We start from the raw sequence: 19,486 nt of genomic DNA, 5'->3' as shown, positions 1-19,486 counted from the left end.
TGGATATATTTTCACGACTAATTCCAGTTATCGTCCTGCAAAAGGTCTGCTCGTTCTTTTCCTTTGAGTCGTAAATTCCTGTTGAATTCTCATTAAAAAGCGGAATTAAGTACGCTGTGTGATGATGGAGATCCTTGATGACGAATCAGGAATATTGAATGAGCAAACAAATATCACGGATGGTACACCAGATAGGGAAAATGTAGATGAAACCCCTTTTGCTCAGGTGCTGTGCAGCGCTGCACAAAGATCCATATGAGCGGGGCCTGGGTGCTGTGTAATTAGTACACAAAGAACCAATTACTAGGGTGCTGAATAAACACAAAGATCCATTTTTGGAGCTGGTTCTCCCGGTGCTGTGATTTATTCAAAGAACCAAATTTTGTAAGAATTAAGATATGATTTTTCGACATTATAAATACTTTAATATATGTAACGATTTTTGTAACGATCATCCTGCAAAAGGTCTGCTCGTTCTTTTTCCTTTGAGTCGTAAAATCCTGTTGAATTCTCATTAAAATGCGGAATTAAGTACGCTGTCTGATGATGGAGATCCTTGATGCGAATCAGGAAAAGTGAATGAGCGGACAAAATTTGGAAGAGGTTGAATGCACACTTATGGAGAAGAAGTCGAATGATATGATTGGATATTCTTCACACTTATGGAAGAAGTCGAATGATATGATTGGATATTCTTCACACTCAGGAAGAGGTTGAATGATATGATTGGATATTCTTCACACTCAGGAAGAAGTCGAATGATATGATTGGATATTCTTCACACTCAGGAAGAGGTTGAATGATATGATTGGATATTCTTCACACTCAGGAAGAAGTTGAATGATATGATTGGATATTCTTCACACTTATGGAAGAGGTCGAATGATATGATTGGATATTCTTCACACTCAGGAAGAGGTTGAATGATATGATTGGATATTCTTCACACTCAGGAAGAAGTTGAATGATATAATTGGATATTCTTCACACTCAGGAAGAGGTTGAATGATATGATTGGATATTCTTCACACTTATGGAAGAAGTCGAATGATATGATTGGATATTCTTCACACTTATGGAAGAAGTCGAATGATATGAGTGGATGTTCTTCACACTCAGGAAGAGGTTGAATGATATGATTGGATATTCTTCACACTCAGGAAGAAGTCGAATGATATGATTGGATATTCTTCACACTCAGGAAGAGGTTGAATGATATGATTGGATATTCTTCACACTTATGGAAGAAGTCGAATGATATGAGTGGATGTTCTTCACACTCAGGAAGAGGTTGAATGATATGATTGGATATTCTTCACACTCAGGAAGAAGTCGAATGATATGATTGGATATTCTTCACACTCAGGAAGAGGTTGAATGATATGATTGGATATTCTTCACACTCAGGAAGAAGTCGAATGATATGATTGGATATTCTTCACACTCAGGAAGAGGTTGAATGATATGATTGGATATTCTTCACACTCAGGAAGAAGTTGAATGATATGATTGGATATTCTTCACACTTATGGAAGAGGTTGAATGATATGATTGGATATTCTTCACACTCAGGAAGAAGTCGAATGATATGATTGGATATTCTTCACACTCAGGAAGAGGTTGAATGATATGATTGGATATTCTTCACACTTATGGAAGAAGTCGAATGATATGAGTGGATGTTCTTCACACTCAGGAAGAGGTTGAATGATATGATTGGATATTCTTCACACTCAGGAAGAAGTCGAATGATATGATTGGATATTCTTCACACTCAGGAAGAGGTTGAATGATATGATTGGATATTCTTCACACTCAGGAAGAAGTTGAATGATATGATTGGATATTCTTCACACTTATGGAAGAGGTTGAATGATATGATTGGATATTCTGCACACTTATGGAAGAGGTTGAATGATATGATTGGATATTCTTCACACTCAGGAAGAAGTCGAATGATATGATTGGATATTCTTCACACTCAGGAAGATGTTGAATGATATGATTGGATATTCTTCACACTTATGGAAGAAGTCGAATGATATGATTGGATATTCTTCACACTTATGGAAGAGGTTGAATGATATGATTGGATATTCTTCACACTCAGGAAGAAGTCGAATGATATGATTGGATATTCTTCACACTCAGGAAGAGGTTGAATGATATGATTGGATATTCTTCACACTTATGGAAGAAGTCGAATGATATGAGTGGATATTCTTCACACTCAGGAAGAGGTTGAATGATATGATTGGATTGTTGATTGATTGAATCTAATTGATTGAATTTAATTGAATAAATTTAACTGAATAAATTGAACTGAATAAATTGAATTGAATATATTGATTGTTTGATTGATGAAAATGCGGTCTCAAGAAAGAAGCTTTGATATCTTTGCGAGATATTATCAATGTGGAGACAACCTGGGAAAATTGAGCAAGGTGGTGAGTTTATATACAGATATATATGTGCGGTTACCATTGTGTGATTTCCCCTTCAACAGAGCGGACACCTGAGGATTCACCCATTTCATACTGACCCTCTGGCTCATCTGCAAATACTGATCTGTGAGATTGGATTGTGCAAAAGCCACAGGTGAGAGAGATTCTCTGGAAATCACCGTTTGAACAGGTGGAGAGATCCTTCCTGGAGGTACGAGTGAAGCTTTAGAGGAACAAACTACAACACATCCAACGCTACTTTGATAAAAGGCAGAATGGGAAATGGAGCCTGCAAGAATACACAAGGACAACCAGAGATTCCACAAAAAAGGTACTTGTACACATCATATGTACGACCGTTATGGTGCCGAAGCTATAAGGCAGGTCGAGAATTGGTATTTGTGGACAAAGGGACATGATTAGGAGTTTCCAAGAGATGGTACATTTGAGCGAAGTCGATTGGAAAGATTGGAACAAAGATTGAAAGCCAGGAAGAGACAGAATCTAACAGTAGACTGGCTTGCATTCCATCTTTGGGATGGTGAATCCAGACAACGGGAACAGCAAGAACGGATAACGGATCTAGAACTTAAAATAAAAAGGATACAGGATACAGTGGAGGAGACAAATGCACAACTGCCCTCGAAATTAGGAATGAAAGGGACAGTTGTCCCATCTGATTTCCAGTTGTCTCCCCAAAAAGGACGGTACAGAGAATTTTTTCGTGTTTCAGGAGATAACGAGAGATTGCAGTGGCAACTCAGGGATGTAGAGATGCAGCCCAGCAATACAAGTGCACAGGTGCACAGATCAGACAACGACAGAAACCGGTGTTTCGAGTGTGGAAAGATGGGACATTGGAGAAGAAGATGTCCGTATGTCAACAGGAAGACAAGATCATGGGGCAAACCAAGATCAAGGGTACCAGTGCTTACCGGTACCTCAGACAATGATTAGGCCTTCATTGCTGCAAATCCCAAATGATGATTGGCCTCAACAGATTCCATTACTGGACAAACATGAATAACTGTCGATGATTCTTGTGTCTGAAAAGTTTTCAGAGCAAGAATGATTCATTTTTTTCTTCTGCTTGTTAACAAATTAATAATTAATTGATCAAATGCCAAAATTGGATCTTCTATTTTGGGCACAGCAATTTTAAATTTACAAAGTTTGGAACAATTGCGTTGCAATTTTTTGGCAAACCAAGTGACAAGAGTCACATGATGATCAGGTGGGAATTTCGGACTATTGTTCCGCACGATTGATAGGTCAGTGGTCGACTGACATGCAAATGGGTGTGTAGTCAAAATTTGGATAGATTATTGTGAAGGCTGAAAGGGTAATTTCAATGTGACATCATAGGGGTTTTCTAAAAATGGACTTTTGGTTTATTTGTCTATAAGCATTTTGAATTTGATTGACTAATTTTATGAAATTGAAATAAAATTGACACCCATCTGATCTGTAAATAATGGTTCCAACGCAAACAAATATGCATAATGCATGTGTGTGTGTGTTTTTGTGTATCAATCTTACAAGATTGTTGACACCGACAGTGTGCCTTGTCTGAAAATAGATAGTTCCATGTGGATGGGATCGCATATCGAGATAATTAGTAAAATAAAATAGAAATATAATTTGATTATGAACATTATCCTTTTTGTCAAGGGAGATGGAATATAAAAAATTTGATTTGCTGAGTTATGAGCAGCCATTCAGTGATAGTAAATTCATTGATAGTAAAAATTGGGAGTAATCTTGAGATTCCATTTTGATAGAATTTATATGAGAATCAAAGCTATTTATGGATATGAGCTTCATGGAAATGTGGGAGTACAAAATTGGCCAAATTTGGGAGAGGTCTTGCACTGACTTCCCAGAGTGCTCTGCTCACGGATTTTATAGATATAAACTTGAATTTTATCAGCATATAAATTGTGCTGCATGTATGGTTGTGTATTAGGCATAGATGATATGGGAAAATAGTAAAGAATATCTTGCTGGTTGGAACTATTGTGAGTTTTAAAACGGAATGCATTGTGAATCTTAAACCAAGGGGCAGACATGAACGCGCTGTTACGTTATTTATACTCAGAACGCGATGTCACGTGTACCTGCAACATATTTGTTAAACTCGCACACCTATATTGGCATACTGGTGTCAGTAGTACTCACTGGGTGCATAGAAATGGATGAGCAACAGTTAAGGGGGTTTAAAATAAAAACACTTACTTGGATATTTTCTACAAAAGTATGGGTTTCAATAAGTGGTCGCTGTACACATGGGATTCATCAAATTAAGTTTTGGAGTTCAAACAAAGTCACTGGTTAACAGATGGGAATGGATAGTAAATAAATTCTTCGATGCTGGGTAAATGAAGTGAGATATTACAAAGACTTATGAGAGCTATTGTTCTTCCTTGCAGCAGTGGGAGAAAATTTAGATCCAACATAATGAATCTATAAATGAATGTGATAGGGATAATATCCTCAATTTGTACTAATTATTTGATTGTGGGTAAAGAAATTAATTTATCGTAGTGGATTGTTAACAAGCAGCCTGAAATGTCCTGAGAGTGTGCATCCATGTAATCAGAAATCCCAGATTTGTTTTTTACAAACAACATTTTGGTAGAGATCTTATGTGGACGAATACTTGCTTGGTAGATAAAAACGGTACTGCATGTTGGCAGCCACTTCAGTGGCCATTTAGGCCGAACAAATAGGGAGAAACTATAATTGAATATGTAATTTACAGATGAGTATTTGGGAAGTAAAAAGGGAATTTATTGATTTGGGAGACATTTTTCGAAGGTTTATTAAAGTGTTGCAATATGACATTTAGCAAGGAAAATTATTGGATGGGAAAATTAGATCTGTTTATAAAATGAGTTTGTTGACCCACTGAAGTTAATTCTTTGAATTGTTGTTTAATTAGCATTTTGAGTTCAAATTGGAAATAGTTTGGTAGAGCTTTGGTTAAAACCTTTGGTTGCAGTGTTTTGGAACAAATTGATAAACCGTAGGAGGTTGATAAGAATAGAAACAAATATGGACCTAAAATAGAAAGATTGTTATGATGATATGAATAATACCGAGATTAAAAGAATGAATCAAGTGATGTTGCAAATGAATAGTGAATACAGTAGAATTAAGATAATGGCATAACGACAATGTTATGAGTTGTGTCAATTACAATATCAGTGAACTCATATCACCGCGAGTGACACACTGTTAGGAAAAAAGAGGGAAAAGAAAAAGTGGAGAGGAATTATGGTAATAATACATTATGCTTAATTTGTTGGTTTGGGAAAATTGTTGTTGGGAATTAGATATTCCCGTTTGTGATTGTAATCATATACAATTTATTTTCTTAGAGTAGTGCTAAAATACCTGCATGAGTTAATTTTTGAACTATATTAACCTGCAAGCAATTGTGGATGCTATTCTTAGTTTAGTAGTGAAATACATACCTGATTGAATATTATTTGTGTGACGCATATAAATGAATATAACTTTTTGAATGTGTTAAGGAAAAACAACAAATTGTTGAATGTGAAACTGTCGGAAGATATACATGATTATGCTGTTTCATGGTAAGATGTACCCTATCTGATTCAGTGTGTGCGGAAAGCAGATTCAGATGTGACTGAGCATAAGGATAAGACGAGATCACATTTTGAAGGGAGTGCTAACGGAATTGGGAAGAAGTTCGAGAAAGAAAATTTGTGGCTAAAAATGAAGTTAATCATGGCATACACCCTCTTTCTCAAAGAATGATGAAGACATTCTCCCGTGTAACTTGGAGATGAATGCTTACCTTCACCAAGGAAATTTATGTGACCATTTGCCTGGATCACACTGCAACATATGAAAGAAAGGCGATCACTTACTCTTGTTCGAAGGCTTCGAACATTCATCACATCAGAAGTTGCAGGACAACGACATTTTACCTGCAACCTCTGTGAAATGCGGGGACATATGTTATTACTTCACCAACTTCCGGGGAGCCAGCATGGAGCTGCAAACCAATGGCTGTGCCTTTCCACAACAGCTGTGCACGATTCTGCGGGCCACTCCTGGTATGGACCATGGATGACCTGAACACCATGGTCCCAACATCATTGTGGATGCATCCGGCATCCCTGTTCCACATCTTGCTGGCCAATCAACGTCACACCAATACTTGCTGCCCACTCATAATGAGGGAGGAGGCAAGTCGACTACAACTGGGCGAAGGCCTTGTTCAAGGAATCATTATGGTTCACAGCAAAAAGTGGCAAGAATGCTACATGGAGAGAAGGGTCAGTCTATGACTCCGCAGTGTTACCACAACAGCGAAATCCTACACGAAGTAGTGCAGGAGCTATGAAGACATTAGGAGAAAATGTTTCATACCTGGATTCAAACACAAGTGATCAGCCCTTCCTTTCAAACAAAGTCAACATTTGTGTGGAGGCAAACGTTTTTTGCCAGATGGTGCAGATGCTTTACAAAACTTGAAAATGAAGTGAAATTGTTGTATCTTGGTGATGGTGAAGTGTTGTTTTGAAAATATATTTGTGATGCAAATGCAATAGATTGAACAATATGGAAGGAGTCAATGACCAACGAAATGTTTTGTGATTCTTGCAGGATGACGGTGTATGCCTAAGGGAATTTGATTACCAAAGTTATTGATTATTTACTTATACTTGTAATGATGTTTACTTGCAGTGATTGATCATTTACTTATACTTGTAATGATGTTTACTTGTAGTGATTGACTGTTTACTTATATTGATGTTTAGATTAATGGTTAATATAAACAAAAACAAAAAGATGAGGGAATTGTGGAAGTGTAACTCAGTGTAACTTATTGATTAAAGACTGGTAACGATTTCGTAAATGGATCCCAAGAATGTGCAAGAACATGGTAATCTCTTGGTCACAGCCCCTGGCTGGAGCACCCCCCTATCGTTTGGTAAACGGAACTCACAGCAGGGGGGGAGCGAGCTGATGCCAGGACTCAGTGCATGCATGACCTCGGGGCATTAGCGGAGAAAGGATTAGTGCGACAAGGCCAATAAAAACCAGAGCAAACGATGAGTCAGCAGACTTGTGACCAAGAAGCTCTGACCTACGGAACGGAACGGGACCCTATGAACAGCGCTGAGGAATGGCAGAGGAACATCGGCCGAACGAGAAGGACCATGCGGATAGAGTTAACCTGGTCGCTTGAGTTAAACGGTAGTTATTTGGTATTGAAATGAAAGTGAATAAACCAGTTAATAAACGAGACCTTTTGTAAAACCTGTGTCCGGTCATTGGAGTCTTGAGTCTCCCCCAATACTTCCCCGACACTACCCCCGCTAATTTCACCCCAAATCCACTTTTTTGAAATACCAACTTATTTCCTGGAAGTCCTTGGTGTCCTTGTGTTTATACTTCTCCCACCCCCCCACCCCCGCCTTCCCACGCCGCCTCCCCCAAAGCCCTCTCCCTCCCACACATTCCCGATGTCCCTGCTCTCAAATGTTGTGTTTATGTGCTTCCCCTTCTCTCCCCATCTTGTCTACCACTCCCCTTTTTATATACTTTGTTTGTCTGTTTGATTTGTTTGTGTGATAAATGTTAGCTGTTTCACGAACCTCGATTCTGTATACAAAACCCCCCCCAAAAAAACAACAAAAAAACAGAAGGGCACTCGGTAGAGCGCATACCTCCACCAGGCTGAATAGTTTATGGTTTCTAACCCACTGATAGGCCCAATTTGGATTCGAACCTGAACCAAAATTGAATCGGCTTGTTCTTGTCACCAAACGAACTCATCCACCAAATTTATTCAGAACTCGTCCACAACTTTTGAAAACATATTGTTGTGGATATGAGGATTGTGTTTTTTATTGTGTTTTTTTTTTTTATTGCTTTATTCTGGACCCTCCTGCCTCCAGTCTGTGTATAAAGGTCAAAGTGCGTCCCGTAATTAGTTCATAAGCACTCACGTTAGCCAATAATAGATTTCCCCCTTGTTGACAGTTATTTCCTTATTCTGTGTATTAGGCTAAGGATTTGTCTTCCATTAATTTGACACTCCATTGCACTGCATTAAATAAAGTAGATCCCTCCGACATGGCATCTTCAAAGTGCCAGGTTTGCCAGGTTTGCTGCAATTGCCAACTGCATTTGGGTGGTTTTCTTCATTCGCCATTGCTGCCCTTTGGCTGGGGCTAGCTCGAATCGCCCCAAAACCACCATTGGCCACGAGGTAAGGTCGGGGAAGAAGGGCGTGTCTCTGCCTCGTCATAGAGGGGAGGAGTGAACCAGCCCTTGCCGACCAACCCAGAACGAGGGGTTGGCTTTAGGGGGCGGAGAGAGAACGTTTGGGTTAAGTTCGCAAAAGGGTCAAGGGTGAGGCTTATATAACCCGCGGCAGACGCCCCCAGGAGAGTCGAGGAGGGAGGAGATCAGATCACAGACAAGCCTGAAGAGAGTCCTGGAGTTTGTGAGAGAGGGAGAGAGAACCCGTCACGCCAGACCCCCCACCAGCAGCGTTGGCTCCACCAAGCAGCTCCGACGCGTTACCCCGCGCACACGACAGGATCGGTGGCATCGGCGGCCGTCGAGATCCAGCCCGACGTCCCGTGCGGGATCAAGCTCCAGCCAGCTCCGTGCCTTCCTCCCCCTCCAGCCACCCACTTCCTTCCAGCCAATCCACTCTGCAATTCCCCGTGTGAGTCCGTCTTTGTTTGTTCTGTCCAGGGTATTAATTAAGCCTGTTTAGATAAGCTAGCGATTTTCACTGTGTCTCTTTGATTTCTTCTGTAAATTATTTTATTATCCTTCCTTCTCCTTGGTTACTTTTGGTTGTAAATAGCAAATAAATTATATTCGTATTCCCTACTTCTGTCTTCCTCTTCTTCACATCCGTGTCGCCTTTGTCTTTTCCCCATTGAATATCTGTGGCACGATTTGGCCCACATTTAAGGGATCGGGTCTAGTCATTGTAAAAACAGTTCGGGCTGCGCCATCCGCTCGGCAAATTAACATCTTATCCGCGGTCCGTAACAATATTATATATCGTTTTTTGCCCGATCTCTCAATGGTGAAGAATCACTTCAAAAATTAAATAATTATCGTATCCGAATCCATATTCAGATCTTCACAAAAATCGAATCGATTCAGTCTTGTCACAAACCTAATCTGTCTACCAAGTTCCGTCCAAATCCGTCCTTAACTTTTTAAGATATCGTGATAAATATCGGTTTTAGCCCGATCACTTAATGGTGATTAAATCACTTCAAAAATTAAATAATTATCACATTTGAATCCCTATTCAGATCTTCACCAAAATTGAACCAATTCTTCATTGTCACACACTCAACCTGTCCACCAAGTTTCGTCCAAATCCATCCACAACTTTTTGAGATATCCTGCTATATGTCGTTTATGGCCCTATCTCCCAATGGTGAAGAATCACTATAAAATTGTAGTAGCCGGATCCGAATCCGGATCTTCAAAATCTAATCATTTCGTCTGTGTCACACACCCAACCTCTCCGCCAAATTTTTTCCGAATCCGTCTCCAACTCTTTGAGATATCTTGTTGACAAACAGACAGACAAACAGATGGACAGGGGTGAAAACATAACCTCCATCCACCTTTGGCGGCGGAGGTAATCACAAACACGTATGATTACCTTTTGAAACAGTCGCTACTGCTGGTTAACACTAAACTAAAAGAAAGAATACCCGGGGTGTGTTCAGTTACCAAGCATCTAGCTATCGCTTGCCAAGCCAGCAGTTCCTTATCAACAGTTCTGAATGGAGTGCTTGCTTGAATGTTTAAATCACTTGGCGAGCTCTCCACAAGAAACTTGGTAACTGAACACACCCCCAACATGACAGTGCCGCACATACACCCGCCTTTCAAGGCACTCGTTTCATTACACAAGCCTCGATCTTGTAGAGAAAAAAAAGAGCAAAAAATGGGAGGATCATCGCTTTCTGGGTGTCACAAGATGGCCGCCGCTCGGCTTCACAAGCGCCCAACCAATAAGTGTAGAGCTTCACAACCAATTAGAAAAGAGATGGTTGAGAGTTCGTGGAATGTCGTGAGAGAAAAATCTCATTCACAATTTTTCTTTTCAAATAAACAAAATTCTGATCGATATTTGATATTGTGAACATATTGTCATATTGAACATCGATATTGATATTGTGAACATTTGATATTGTGAACATCGATATTGTGAACATATTGTCTTCGAGTGCCTTTTATATTCAGCTTTACCAGTCCCCTCAAACTGACCACATATCTTTTTTTGAGATCAATAAGAATATTTAAATTTATATTCTTACAGTACAATAAGACATTATTGTTATTATTTTTTAAATTATTATTGTTATTATTATTGTTATTAATATTATCATATATTTGATAGAGAAAACGCCAGTGTTCTGAAGGAAGCTTAAAAGGTAGTGATCTCTTCCGGTTCAGAACTGCGCATGCGTATACTCATTGGTTTGAATGAAGTTTTTATTTTCACCGTAAGCTATTTCCTTTTAGTTGATCTTTTAATTATATTTCTGATTGATTGCGCTCGCTAATACAATTCAATATTATATTATTAACGTCAAGTGTTGGATTAGAAGCTGATGAAGAATGGTCGACAACAGGAAGGGGGAGTAGTGAGAACGGCGTGACGGCTACAGGTACAAGTACAAGGTGTAAATCAGTCTGATTGAAGAAGAAGAGGAAGCAAAAGAAGCCTTTAAGAAATTCAAGGTGATAAGCAGCATTATGGCAAAATAAGATGATGGGGAGGGAGTGTTTTGAGAAGTGAGACTGTAGAGGGTGAAGCCCGACCAGGATTGGGGTCCAGTAACTGCTTCGGCAACACGAACCCTCAGCATAGGTGATAGGGCATGGTACATGGTGGTGGTTGTATGGCTAGTAAGTGGGGTCGGGGTTATGTGGTGAAATCATAGGTAATGGTGAGCAACAGAGAGAGAAGAGAGGATGTGGATATTGGCGATTAAGCAGGTAGAAATATTCAACTACCTGGCTTATACTTTGGATGAGGGTGGTGATGATGATGATGATGATGATGATGATGATGATGATGATGATGATGATAGAGGAGAGGGGATAAACAATGAGCAAGTGGAGTGTTTCTGGGATGGTTTATGATCAGAAAAATTCTGGTGTGGCTGAGGAATGAGGATGAAGGTTTACAAAATGGTAATAAGACCAGTTCTGTGTGGAGCAGTTCCTGGGCCTTGAGAAAGTAGGAGAGATTGCTGCAGAGGATGGAGTTGCAGATGCTGAGATGGCTGATGGGAATCTGAGTGGAGAGGAAGAGCAAACTGGATATCCTGAGATGGGTAGGGGTAAAGGACATTTTGCGGAAAGGCATGGGGAGAGGCTCGTCTGCGTTTGTGTATTGAGGCAGACATTTGACATGGATGCAGTTTGCAGAAGATGGGGCAGACAAAATAGAGGTGTAAGGAAGGTGGGGAGAGGGACATGAGAGAAGTGGGGGTGCAGAGAGGGGGTGCTCAAGATAAATGGGTGTTGAGAGGGAAAACTTGTGGCAATAAGGTAGGATTCATTGGGGCCTTTTAAAGTCGTAGAACTAACAGTTTAGTAGCCTGAACTGTACATCCATTTTCTGATTTTTACTGTGTATCTTTTATTGTGTTCTTGGGCTAAATATGTCGAAACTCCAGCCTGGGTTCGAATCCCGACCCAGCTATAAACTGTCATCCCAGTGTTTCAAAGGCAAGTGATTCATCAGTGTGTGCCGTCCCTCGGATGGACGTCAAAATGTGCATCCGTCTGCCAGCATTCGTTGGTCAACGTTAAAGATCCGTGGTGTCCTTTGGAAAGAGTAGGCAAGCTATCTCCGGAACCCTGAACAAATTACAAATTCCTGCCCTAACCAGCAGAGGGCATTGCATCAGCGGCACAGCCACTCCCCTCAGCCAGTGATGCTACCTGCAGCCAGGTGCTGCATACCAAAGAAGAGGACGAGGAAAAAGATTGTGTTCTTAAGTCCTTGGGCGGAAAGCCATTTATTGATCTATTTCCTCCTTATGGGGTTCGTAAGATTTTGGAGAACAAAACTTTGGCCAAAAATGACAGATGCCCGAGAACAAAATGAGAACGCCATTGAAGTACAGCTGGTATTTTTTTCACATAGATGATGATTTATTTTCTGATGGAGCTTTTTCTAATAACTTCATGTCGTTTGATTGCTTTGCTTTTCAATGACTTCAGTGGGTTATATGTTCACAAGCAAAAAAAAAAAAAACTTTGAAATATTATTACGAAATGATTCGATTTTGAAGATCCGGATCCAGATCCGGCTACTACATTTTTATACTGATTCTTCACCATTGGGAGATGGAGTCAAAAACGATACATAGCAGGATATCTCAAAAAGTTATGGACGGATTCAGACAAAATTTGGCAGGGAGGTAGCGTATGTGACTAGGACGAAATGATTAGATTTTGGTTCAGGTCCGAATCCAGATCCGACCTATCATTGGGATACAAAACATAAACTGTGCAGCTTGGCAGAGGTATGCGCCCTACCGAGTGCTGTTTTAGTTTCAAATGCAGCCTATGACTGCTGGTTGCATTATTACTGGGAGCACGGCTGTGCTGCTGATGCAGTGCCCCCTGTTCCCAGTAAACTGGTACTCATTTTTCTGACCTCAGAAGGATGATAGTCTGAGTCAACCACCTGGTGTTATTTAACGGCATGACAGGTGCTCAAACTCAAGACCCTAAGACAGCCAGCCACCTTAACACCAGGCTTGCTTTTTTAATGTTGAGGCTGAAGGAGCTGTGCTCCCACGTAGTCGGAAGAATGGACGCAACAAAAAGCTGGAATTCGTCCGAGTTTCTTTATTGTCACAAAACAACTCGGGTACTCTGAAAAGCCCGTTTATCGGGCAGCAATATATATACACACATTATCCCGGAGCGTTTGTCCAGGAAAGGCGAGAGGGGGCGTGGCCGGGCGGCCTGGCAAGTCGAGGGCGGGCATGCCCGGGCATGCCCGGGCGTCCCAGACGCGGCCTGGCAAGTCGAGAGCGGGCGTGGCCGGGTGTGCCCGGGCATGCCCGGGCGTCCCGGCCGAGGCCTGGCAAGTTGAGCGCGGGCCTGCCCGGGCGTCCTGGACGAGCCCGGCATGGTGATCGCTCCGCGTCCTTGGTAGGTGCAAGGCGATTGTGTAAACCCAGCGGTAGCCGCTACACACGTCCCCCCAGAATCGACTTGCACCGGCAGGGTCAATTTGAGGGGGGTCCTGATGACCCGGCCGAAGCGACCCCTGGCAGTGGGGGGGGGGGGGGGGGGTCCGGTGTGGTGGTGGGCGGTCGAGTGGGGGGCACCGTGGACGGGGGGGCGGGGGGGGGGGGGGGTCCGGTGTGGTGGTGGGCGGTCGAGTGGGGGGCACCGTGGACGGGGGGCGGCCTCGCCGTGGCGGTTGGTCGATGTCCACGTGCGCCGGCTTGAGGCGGTCCACCGCAATCCGGTCCGACCTGCCGCCGATGTCGATGACAAACGACTTGTCGTCCCGTCGCAGGACCCGGAAGGGCCCGTCATACGGCGGCCGGAGTGGCCCCCGATGTGCGTCATGACGCACAAAAACGTACTCCGCTGTGCAAAGCGCTGGGGGGACGTAGGACTGGGGGTCACCGTGGTGGGATGTTGGCACGGGGGCAAACCGTCGGGCGGCCTCCTGGAGGTCCGAGCGCTGGTGAGCTGCGGACCAGGGACTGGTAGCGTCGGGCACGAATTCGCCCGGGACGCGTAGCGCCTGGCTGTAGACAAGCTCGGCGGTGGATGCCCGGACGTCCTCCTTGGGGGGCCGTGCGGAGGCCCAAAAGGACCCACGGCAGCCGGTCGGCCCAACCGCGGTCTTGAAGGCCGGCCATGAGCGCGGCCTTCATGGAGCGGTGGAATCGCTCGCACAACCCGTTGGCTTGGGGGTGGTAGGCCGTAGTACGGTGGAGCTTGACCCCCAGGTTGCGGGCGACCGCGCCCCACAGCTCGTAGGTGAACTGCGGTCCGCAGTCCGACGAGATGTCCGCCGGTGTGCCGAAGTGCGCGACCCAGGTGGTGATGAAAGCCTGCGCCACGTCGGCGGTGGTGGTGGAGACGAGGGGAACGGCCTCCGGCCACCTGGTGGTCCTGTCCACCATGGTGAGCAGGTGTGTGAACCCCCGTGATGGGGGGAGGGGGCCCACCAGATCCACGTTGACGTGGTCGAAACGTCGTTCGGGCACGGTGAAAGGTGCCAGCGGGGCCTGGGTGTGTCGGTGGACCTTGGCCTATTGGCAGGCTGTGCAGGTGCTGGTGCAATCGCGGACGTCCCGTCGAAGGCCGTGCCAGACGAATTGCGCCGACACCAGCTTCTGGGAAGCTTTCCGGCCCGGGTGGGAAAGGCCGTGGAGGGAGGCGAAGATGCGGCGTTGCCAGGTAACGGGCACGATGGGGCGAGGCTGGCCTTGGGAGACGTCGCAGAGCAGGACAGTGTCCGTGAAGGGGATGTCGGCCAGGCGGAGGCCCATGTCCGCCGCCCGGAGGGCTTGCACCGTGGTGTCGGTGGTTTGGTCCGCCGCCATAAGCACGAAGTCCACGCCGAGGTGGACCACGTTCGCGCTGGCCCGAGAAAGACAGTCGGCCACGGCGTTGTTTTTGCCGGCGACGTGCCGGATGTCCGTGGTAAACTCTGACACGGCGGAGAGGTGGCACTGTTGGCGGGCCGACCACGGCTCCGTGACCTTGGCCATTGCGTAAACCAACGGCTTGTGGTCGACGAACGCCGTGAAGGGTCGGCCCTCCAGGAGGTGGCGGAAATGGCGAACGGCCAGGTGTAGACCGAGGAGCTCACGGTCAAACGTGCTATATTTGAGCTCGTTCGGCCGGAGCTGCCGGCTGAAAAAAGCGAGTGGCTGCCAAACCCCGTTCACCCATTGCTCATGTACAGCGCCCACCGCGTAGTCGGAGGCATCCGTGGTGTGGGCGATGGGAGCGTTGAGCACCGGGCGAGCGAGCAGTGTTGCATCGGCGAGGGCCCGCTTTGAGCTTTGGAAGGCCGCGTCCATTGCTGCGGACCAGACGATGTCGTGCTTGGCCGGCTTGCCCCGGAGGGCTTCGTAGAGGGGCCGCATGAGTTGAGCAGCGCGGGGCACGAAGCGGTGATAGAAATTCACCATTCCCAGAAATTCCTGCAGGGCCTTTATGGAGCGGGGACGCGGAAACGTGGTGATGGCCTCGACCTTGGTTGGCAGCGGCACGGCCCCATTCTTGGTGATGTGGTGGCCCAAAAAATCAACGGCCGTCGTGCCGAAGTGGCATTTGGTCGGGTTGACGATGAGGCCGTGCTCGCTGAGGCGCCCGAACAGTGTTCGGAGGTGGAGGAGATGCTCGGCCCGGGACGTGCTGGCGATGAGGATGTCGTCCAGGTAAACGAAGAGGAACGGCAGGTCACGCAGCACGCCGTCCATCAAGCGCTGGAACGCCTGAGCCGCGTTCTTGAGGCCAAACGGCATCCGTAGGAATTCGAATAAGCCGAACGGCGTGATGACGGCCGTTTTAGGGACGTCGGCCGCCCTGACAGGTACCTGGTGATATCCCCGTATGAGATCGATTTTTGAAAAAATGACCCGTCCTGCCAGACGGGCGGAGAAGTCTTGGATGTGCGGGATCGGATACCTGTCGGGGGTGGTAGCGTCGTTAAGGCGGCGGTAGTCGCCACATGGGTGCCAGCCGCCCCCTGGTTTTGGGACGATGTGTAGTGGCGAAGCCCACGCGCTATCGGAGCGCCGCACGATGCCGAGGTGTTCCAAAGCGTTGAACTCGGCTTTGGCCACGGCGAGCTTGGCTGGGTCGAGGCGGCGGGCTCTGGCGTAGACCGGCGGGCCCGTGGTTGGTATGTGGTGCTCGATCCCATGTCGTACTGCGACGGCCGAAAACATCGGCCGCGTGAGGGCCGGGAACTCCGTGAGCAGGCGAGCAAACTCGTTCGCCGCCGGGAGGGCGCATGCCAGCTCGGTCGGAGCGGAGCTGCTCAATGTGCATACCAGGGAGCTGAAGGTCTCGGCGTTGATGAGGCGACGCCGTTGGACGTCCACCAGCAGTCCGTGTGCGCAGAGGAAGTCGGCGCCTAGCAGAGCCATGGGCACGCTGGCGGTTACAAAAGTCCAAGCAAAGCGTTGGCCGCCTAAGCAGAGGGTGACGTTGCGCGGGCCGAAGGTGCGGATGGCTGATCCGTTGGCCGCAACCAAGGAGGGGCCGCAAACCGCGGACTGCCTGTCCTGATCGGAGGCGGGTATGACGCTCAGTTGGGCGCCGGTGTCGCACAGGAAGCGCCGTCCGGACGCTTTGTGCGTGATGAAAAGTAAATTGCCCGTGTGGCCGGCGCTCATGGCTGGTAACGAACGCCGGCCCGGCCGTTTCCCGGCCTGCCGAAGGTGCACGGGGGTCGGCATGTCCGGGCCTTCTGTCCGAACCTGGCATGATAGTAACACCATGCTTGGTCAGGTGGAGGCCCCGGTCGTCGTGCTGGAGGTGGTCGGCTCGGCGTTGCGGCCGCCAATTGCGTCGGCAGTTCGGTCGTCGACCGTGCCGGGTGCTCGGGCGCCATGGGCGTTGCGTCGGACGGCGGTGGGCCCCAGGTCGCTGCTGCAATGCGTTGGCCTGCCGCCGAGATCTTGTCGGCTTCCCTGGCGAGGGCGCGGGGATCCGTGATCGTCGTGCTCGCCAGGGCGAGGCGTACCGGGCTAGGCAGCTGACGGAGGAACAGCTCTCGGAACAGGAATGCCGGAGAGTGCTCGCCGAGCAGCGAAAGCATGTAGTCCATTCACTCGGACGGGCGCGTGTCGCCGAGCTCGGGCAGGTCGAGCAGGCGCCGTGCGCGTTCCACCGATGGGAGGGCGAAAGCGTCGAGGAGGAGCTTTTTAATCGCGCCGTATTTGTCAGCGGCTGGCGGGCTCTCGAGGAGGCTCAGGGCGTGGGCCGCGGTGGCTGAACCGAGCGCTGCTACCACATGGTGGAAGCGGGTGTCGTCGGCTGTGATGCCTCGCAGGGCGAACAGGGAGTCCGCCTGGGCGAACCAAACCGCCGCGTGAGCCTCCCAGAACGTAGGCAGTTTAAGGGCAACTGCCGTGTCCATGTCGGTAGGTCACCAATGAAGGAGCTGTGCTCCCACGTAGTCGGAAGAATGGACGCGACAAAAAGCTGGAATTCGTCCGAGTTTCTTTATTGTCACAAAACAACTCGGGTACTCTGAAAAGCCCGTTTATCGGGCAGCAATATATATACACACATTATCCCGGAGCGTTTGCCCAGGAAAGGTGAGAGGGGGCATGATCGGGCGTCCCGGACGCGGCCTGGCAAGTCGTGAGCGGGCGTGCCCGGGCATGCCCGGGTGTCCCGGCCGAGGCCTTGTAAGTTGAGCGCGGGCCTGCCCGGGCGTCCTGGACGAGCCCGGCATGGTGATCGCTCCGCATCCTTGGTAGGTGCAAGGCGATTGTGTAAACCCAGCGGTAGCCGCTACAAGGCCAGATTTCTTTTCACTCGTAAGATTGTATACAGTTAGAGCCATGAAGTAGTAGTGGTGGTAGTAGTAGTAGTAGCAGCAGCAGCAGCAGTAGTAGTCTTATGTAATAATTAATCATGTCGATTTCAAAATTGCTAACATTTGTTATCCGTTTGGCATATCTGAAAAATATTTGCAAAAAGGAGTTAACAAAATGTGGACTCAGTGTCATGACAAATAAAATACTTCTTTGAAGAGGCCACAGGACAACTTAGCAGTGCTTGTGATGTGTAAAGGTATCATCATTTTAGGACTTTTATCATCTTGGTTCTGCTACACCATCTCGGTTTGGACCTACATGCAATATTCTTAATTATTCCTGATCACAGACGCAGGCAGATGTACAAATGACGTACACCAATATCCATAATTGTTCCTGCTTACAATGAAAAAATTCAACCAATTAAAGATGTTTTTTTCGCTCTCTCTCTCTCTCCCCCCTTTCTCCTCTCAAACAGGATTGATACTTGAAATTTCTGTGACTTGTCAACTTACTCTGCAGTGGCAAATATTCAAATAGTATTCGGTCCAACCAAGTGAAACGTCACAATGACAGGTCGGGATGCTCCACAGTTCATCAGCGAAGCTGCAGCCCGTGGTAACGCCGCGGCTCTCGATTTCTGTCGCACGTCTGGCGCTGCACTTGCCGGTGTCACGGCCGGAGTTCTGGGCCTCACGGGATGGCATGGATTGGCCTTGTACCTTTCCACTTGGGCCATACTCTCGTTGCTGTTGGCGAGCCGTGCAGGCCGTGCGGTTCGATCACGGCGCGCTTTGCTCACCGGCGGGCTCGTCGGAGGACTGTTCACTTACGTACTGTTTTGGACTTTTCTCTATGGTATGGTGCACGTATACTGACTTTTTCTTGTAGAAGGCTTTGCTTACAGAAGATGAAGAAAATATATGAAAATGAAAGATGCTTAATGTTTCAATGATTGATGCAAGGTTTTAGTTGTTAATTTAGACGTACTGTATAACAAGGGTCCATGTGCACCAACAAGCAATTTCTCTAAACAGACACTTCATCTAACCCCATTCACCTGCTGTACATCTCCAGGCAGATTCTCAATAAATGTTAGCTAACCGTTAACACTCATTCTTCACTTCCACTGGATAACTACTCAAGCCGCTCGCACCTATAAGTTGCCCAAATTGATTCCCTTTACTCCACCTTTTCTTTATTCTGAACATTTTATTCCTGTTAAACATTGTTGGAGAAGCATCATTGCATTATTGTCCTCTGTTCTGTCCAGATATGTAATTGTGAATCGAATGCATCCAACTTAATTTCTAATGTTATAAATATGTCATTTCTAAATCGGAAGTGGCTTCTGATTCTTTGTACAGATCATTGTTCACTCGACATTTTGTATGTTTGTTTCATGATGCTTTATTTATCTTCTTTTTATTTTTCTTGTTCACATTTCAGTTTTGGAAACGATTT

At 46.3% G+C, this 19,486-nt stretch overlaps 1 protein-coding gene across 3 annotated transcripts; it reads left to right on the top strand.

Moving 5' to 3' along the window:
• The first annotated feature begins 10,919 nt into the window (after positions 1-10,919).
• Positions 10,920-19,132, top strand: EMC6 (ER membrane protein complex subunit 6). 3 transcript variants are annotated; one of them, XM_068110322.2, is made up of 2 exons: positions 10,920-10,975; positions 18,501-19,132. In XM_068110322.2, the coding sequence occupies exon 2, from the start codon at positions 18,592-18,594 to the stop codon at positions 18,898-18,900; it is 309 nt and encodes a 102-aa protein (XP_067966423.1). In that variant the 5' UTR covers positions 10,920-10,975; positions 18,501-18,591; the 3' UTR covers positions 18,901-19,132. The 3 variants fall into 3 exon arrangements, with proteins under 3 accessions (XP_067966423.1, XP_067966430.1, XP_067966413.1); XM_068110329.2 differs by lacking the exon at positions 10,920-10,975 and adding an exon at positions 11,051-11,140; XM_068110312.2 differs by lacking the exon at positions 10,920-10,975 and adding an exon at positions 11,088-11,213.
• Positions 19,133-19,486: the final 354 nt, after the last annotated feature.

The sequence above is a fragment of the Myxine glutinosa genome, chromosome 1, assembly GCF_964187855.1.
Source record: "Myxine glutinosa chromosome 1, kmMyxGlut1.1, whole genome shotgun sequence".
In the NCBI taxonomy this organism is placed as follows: Eukaryota; Metazoa; Chordata; class Myxini; order Myxiniformes; family Myxinidae; genus Myxine; species Myxine glutinosa.
Note: the sequence above shows the minus strand (reverse complement) of the source record. Positions and strands in the feature narration are given on the sequence as shown.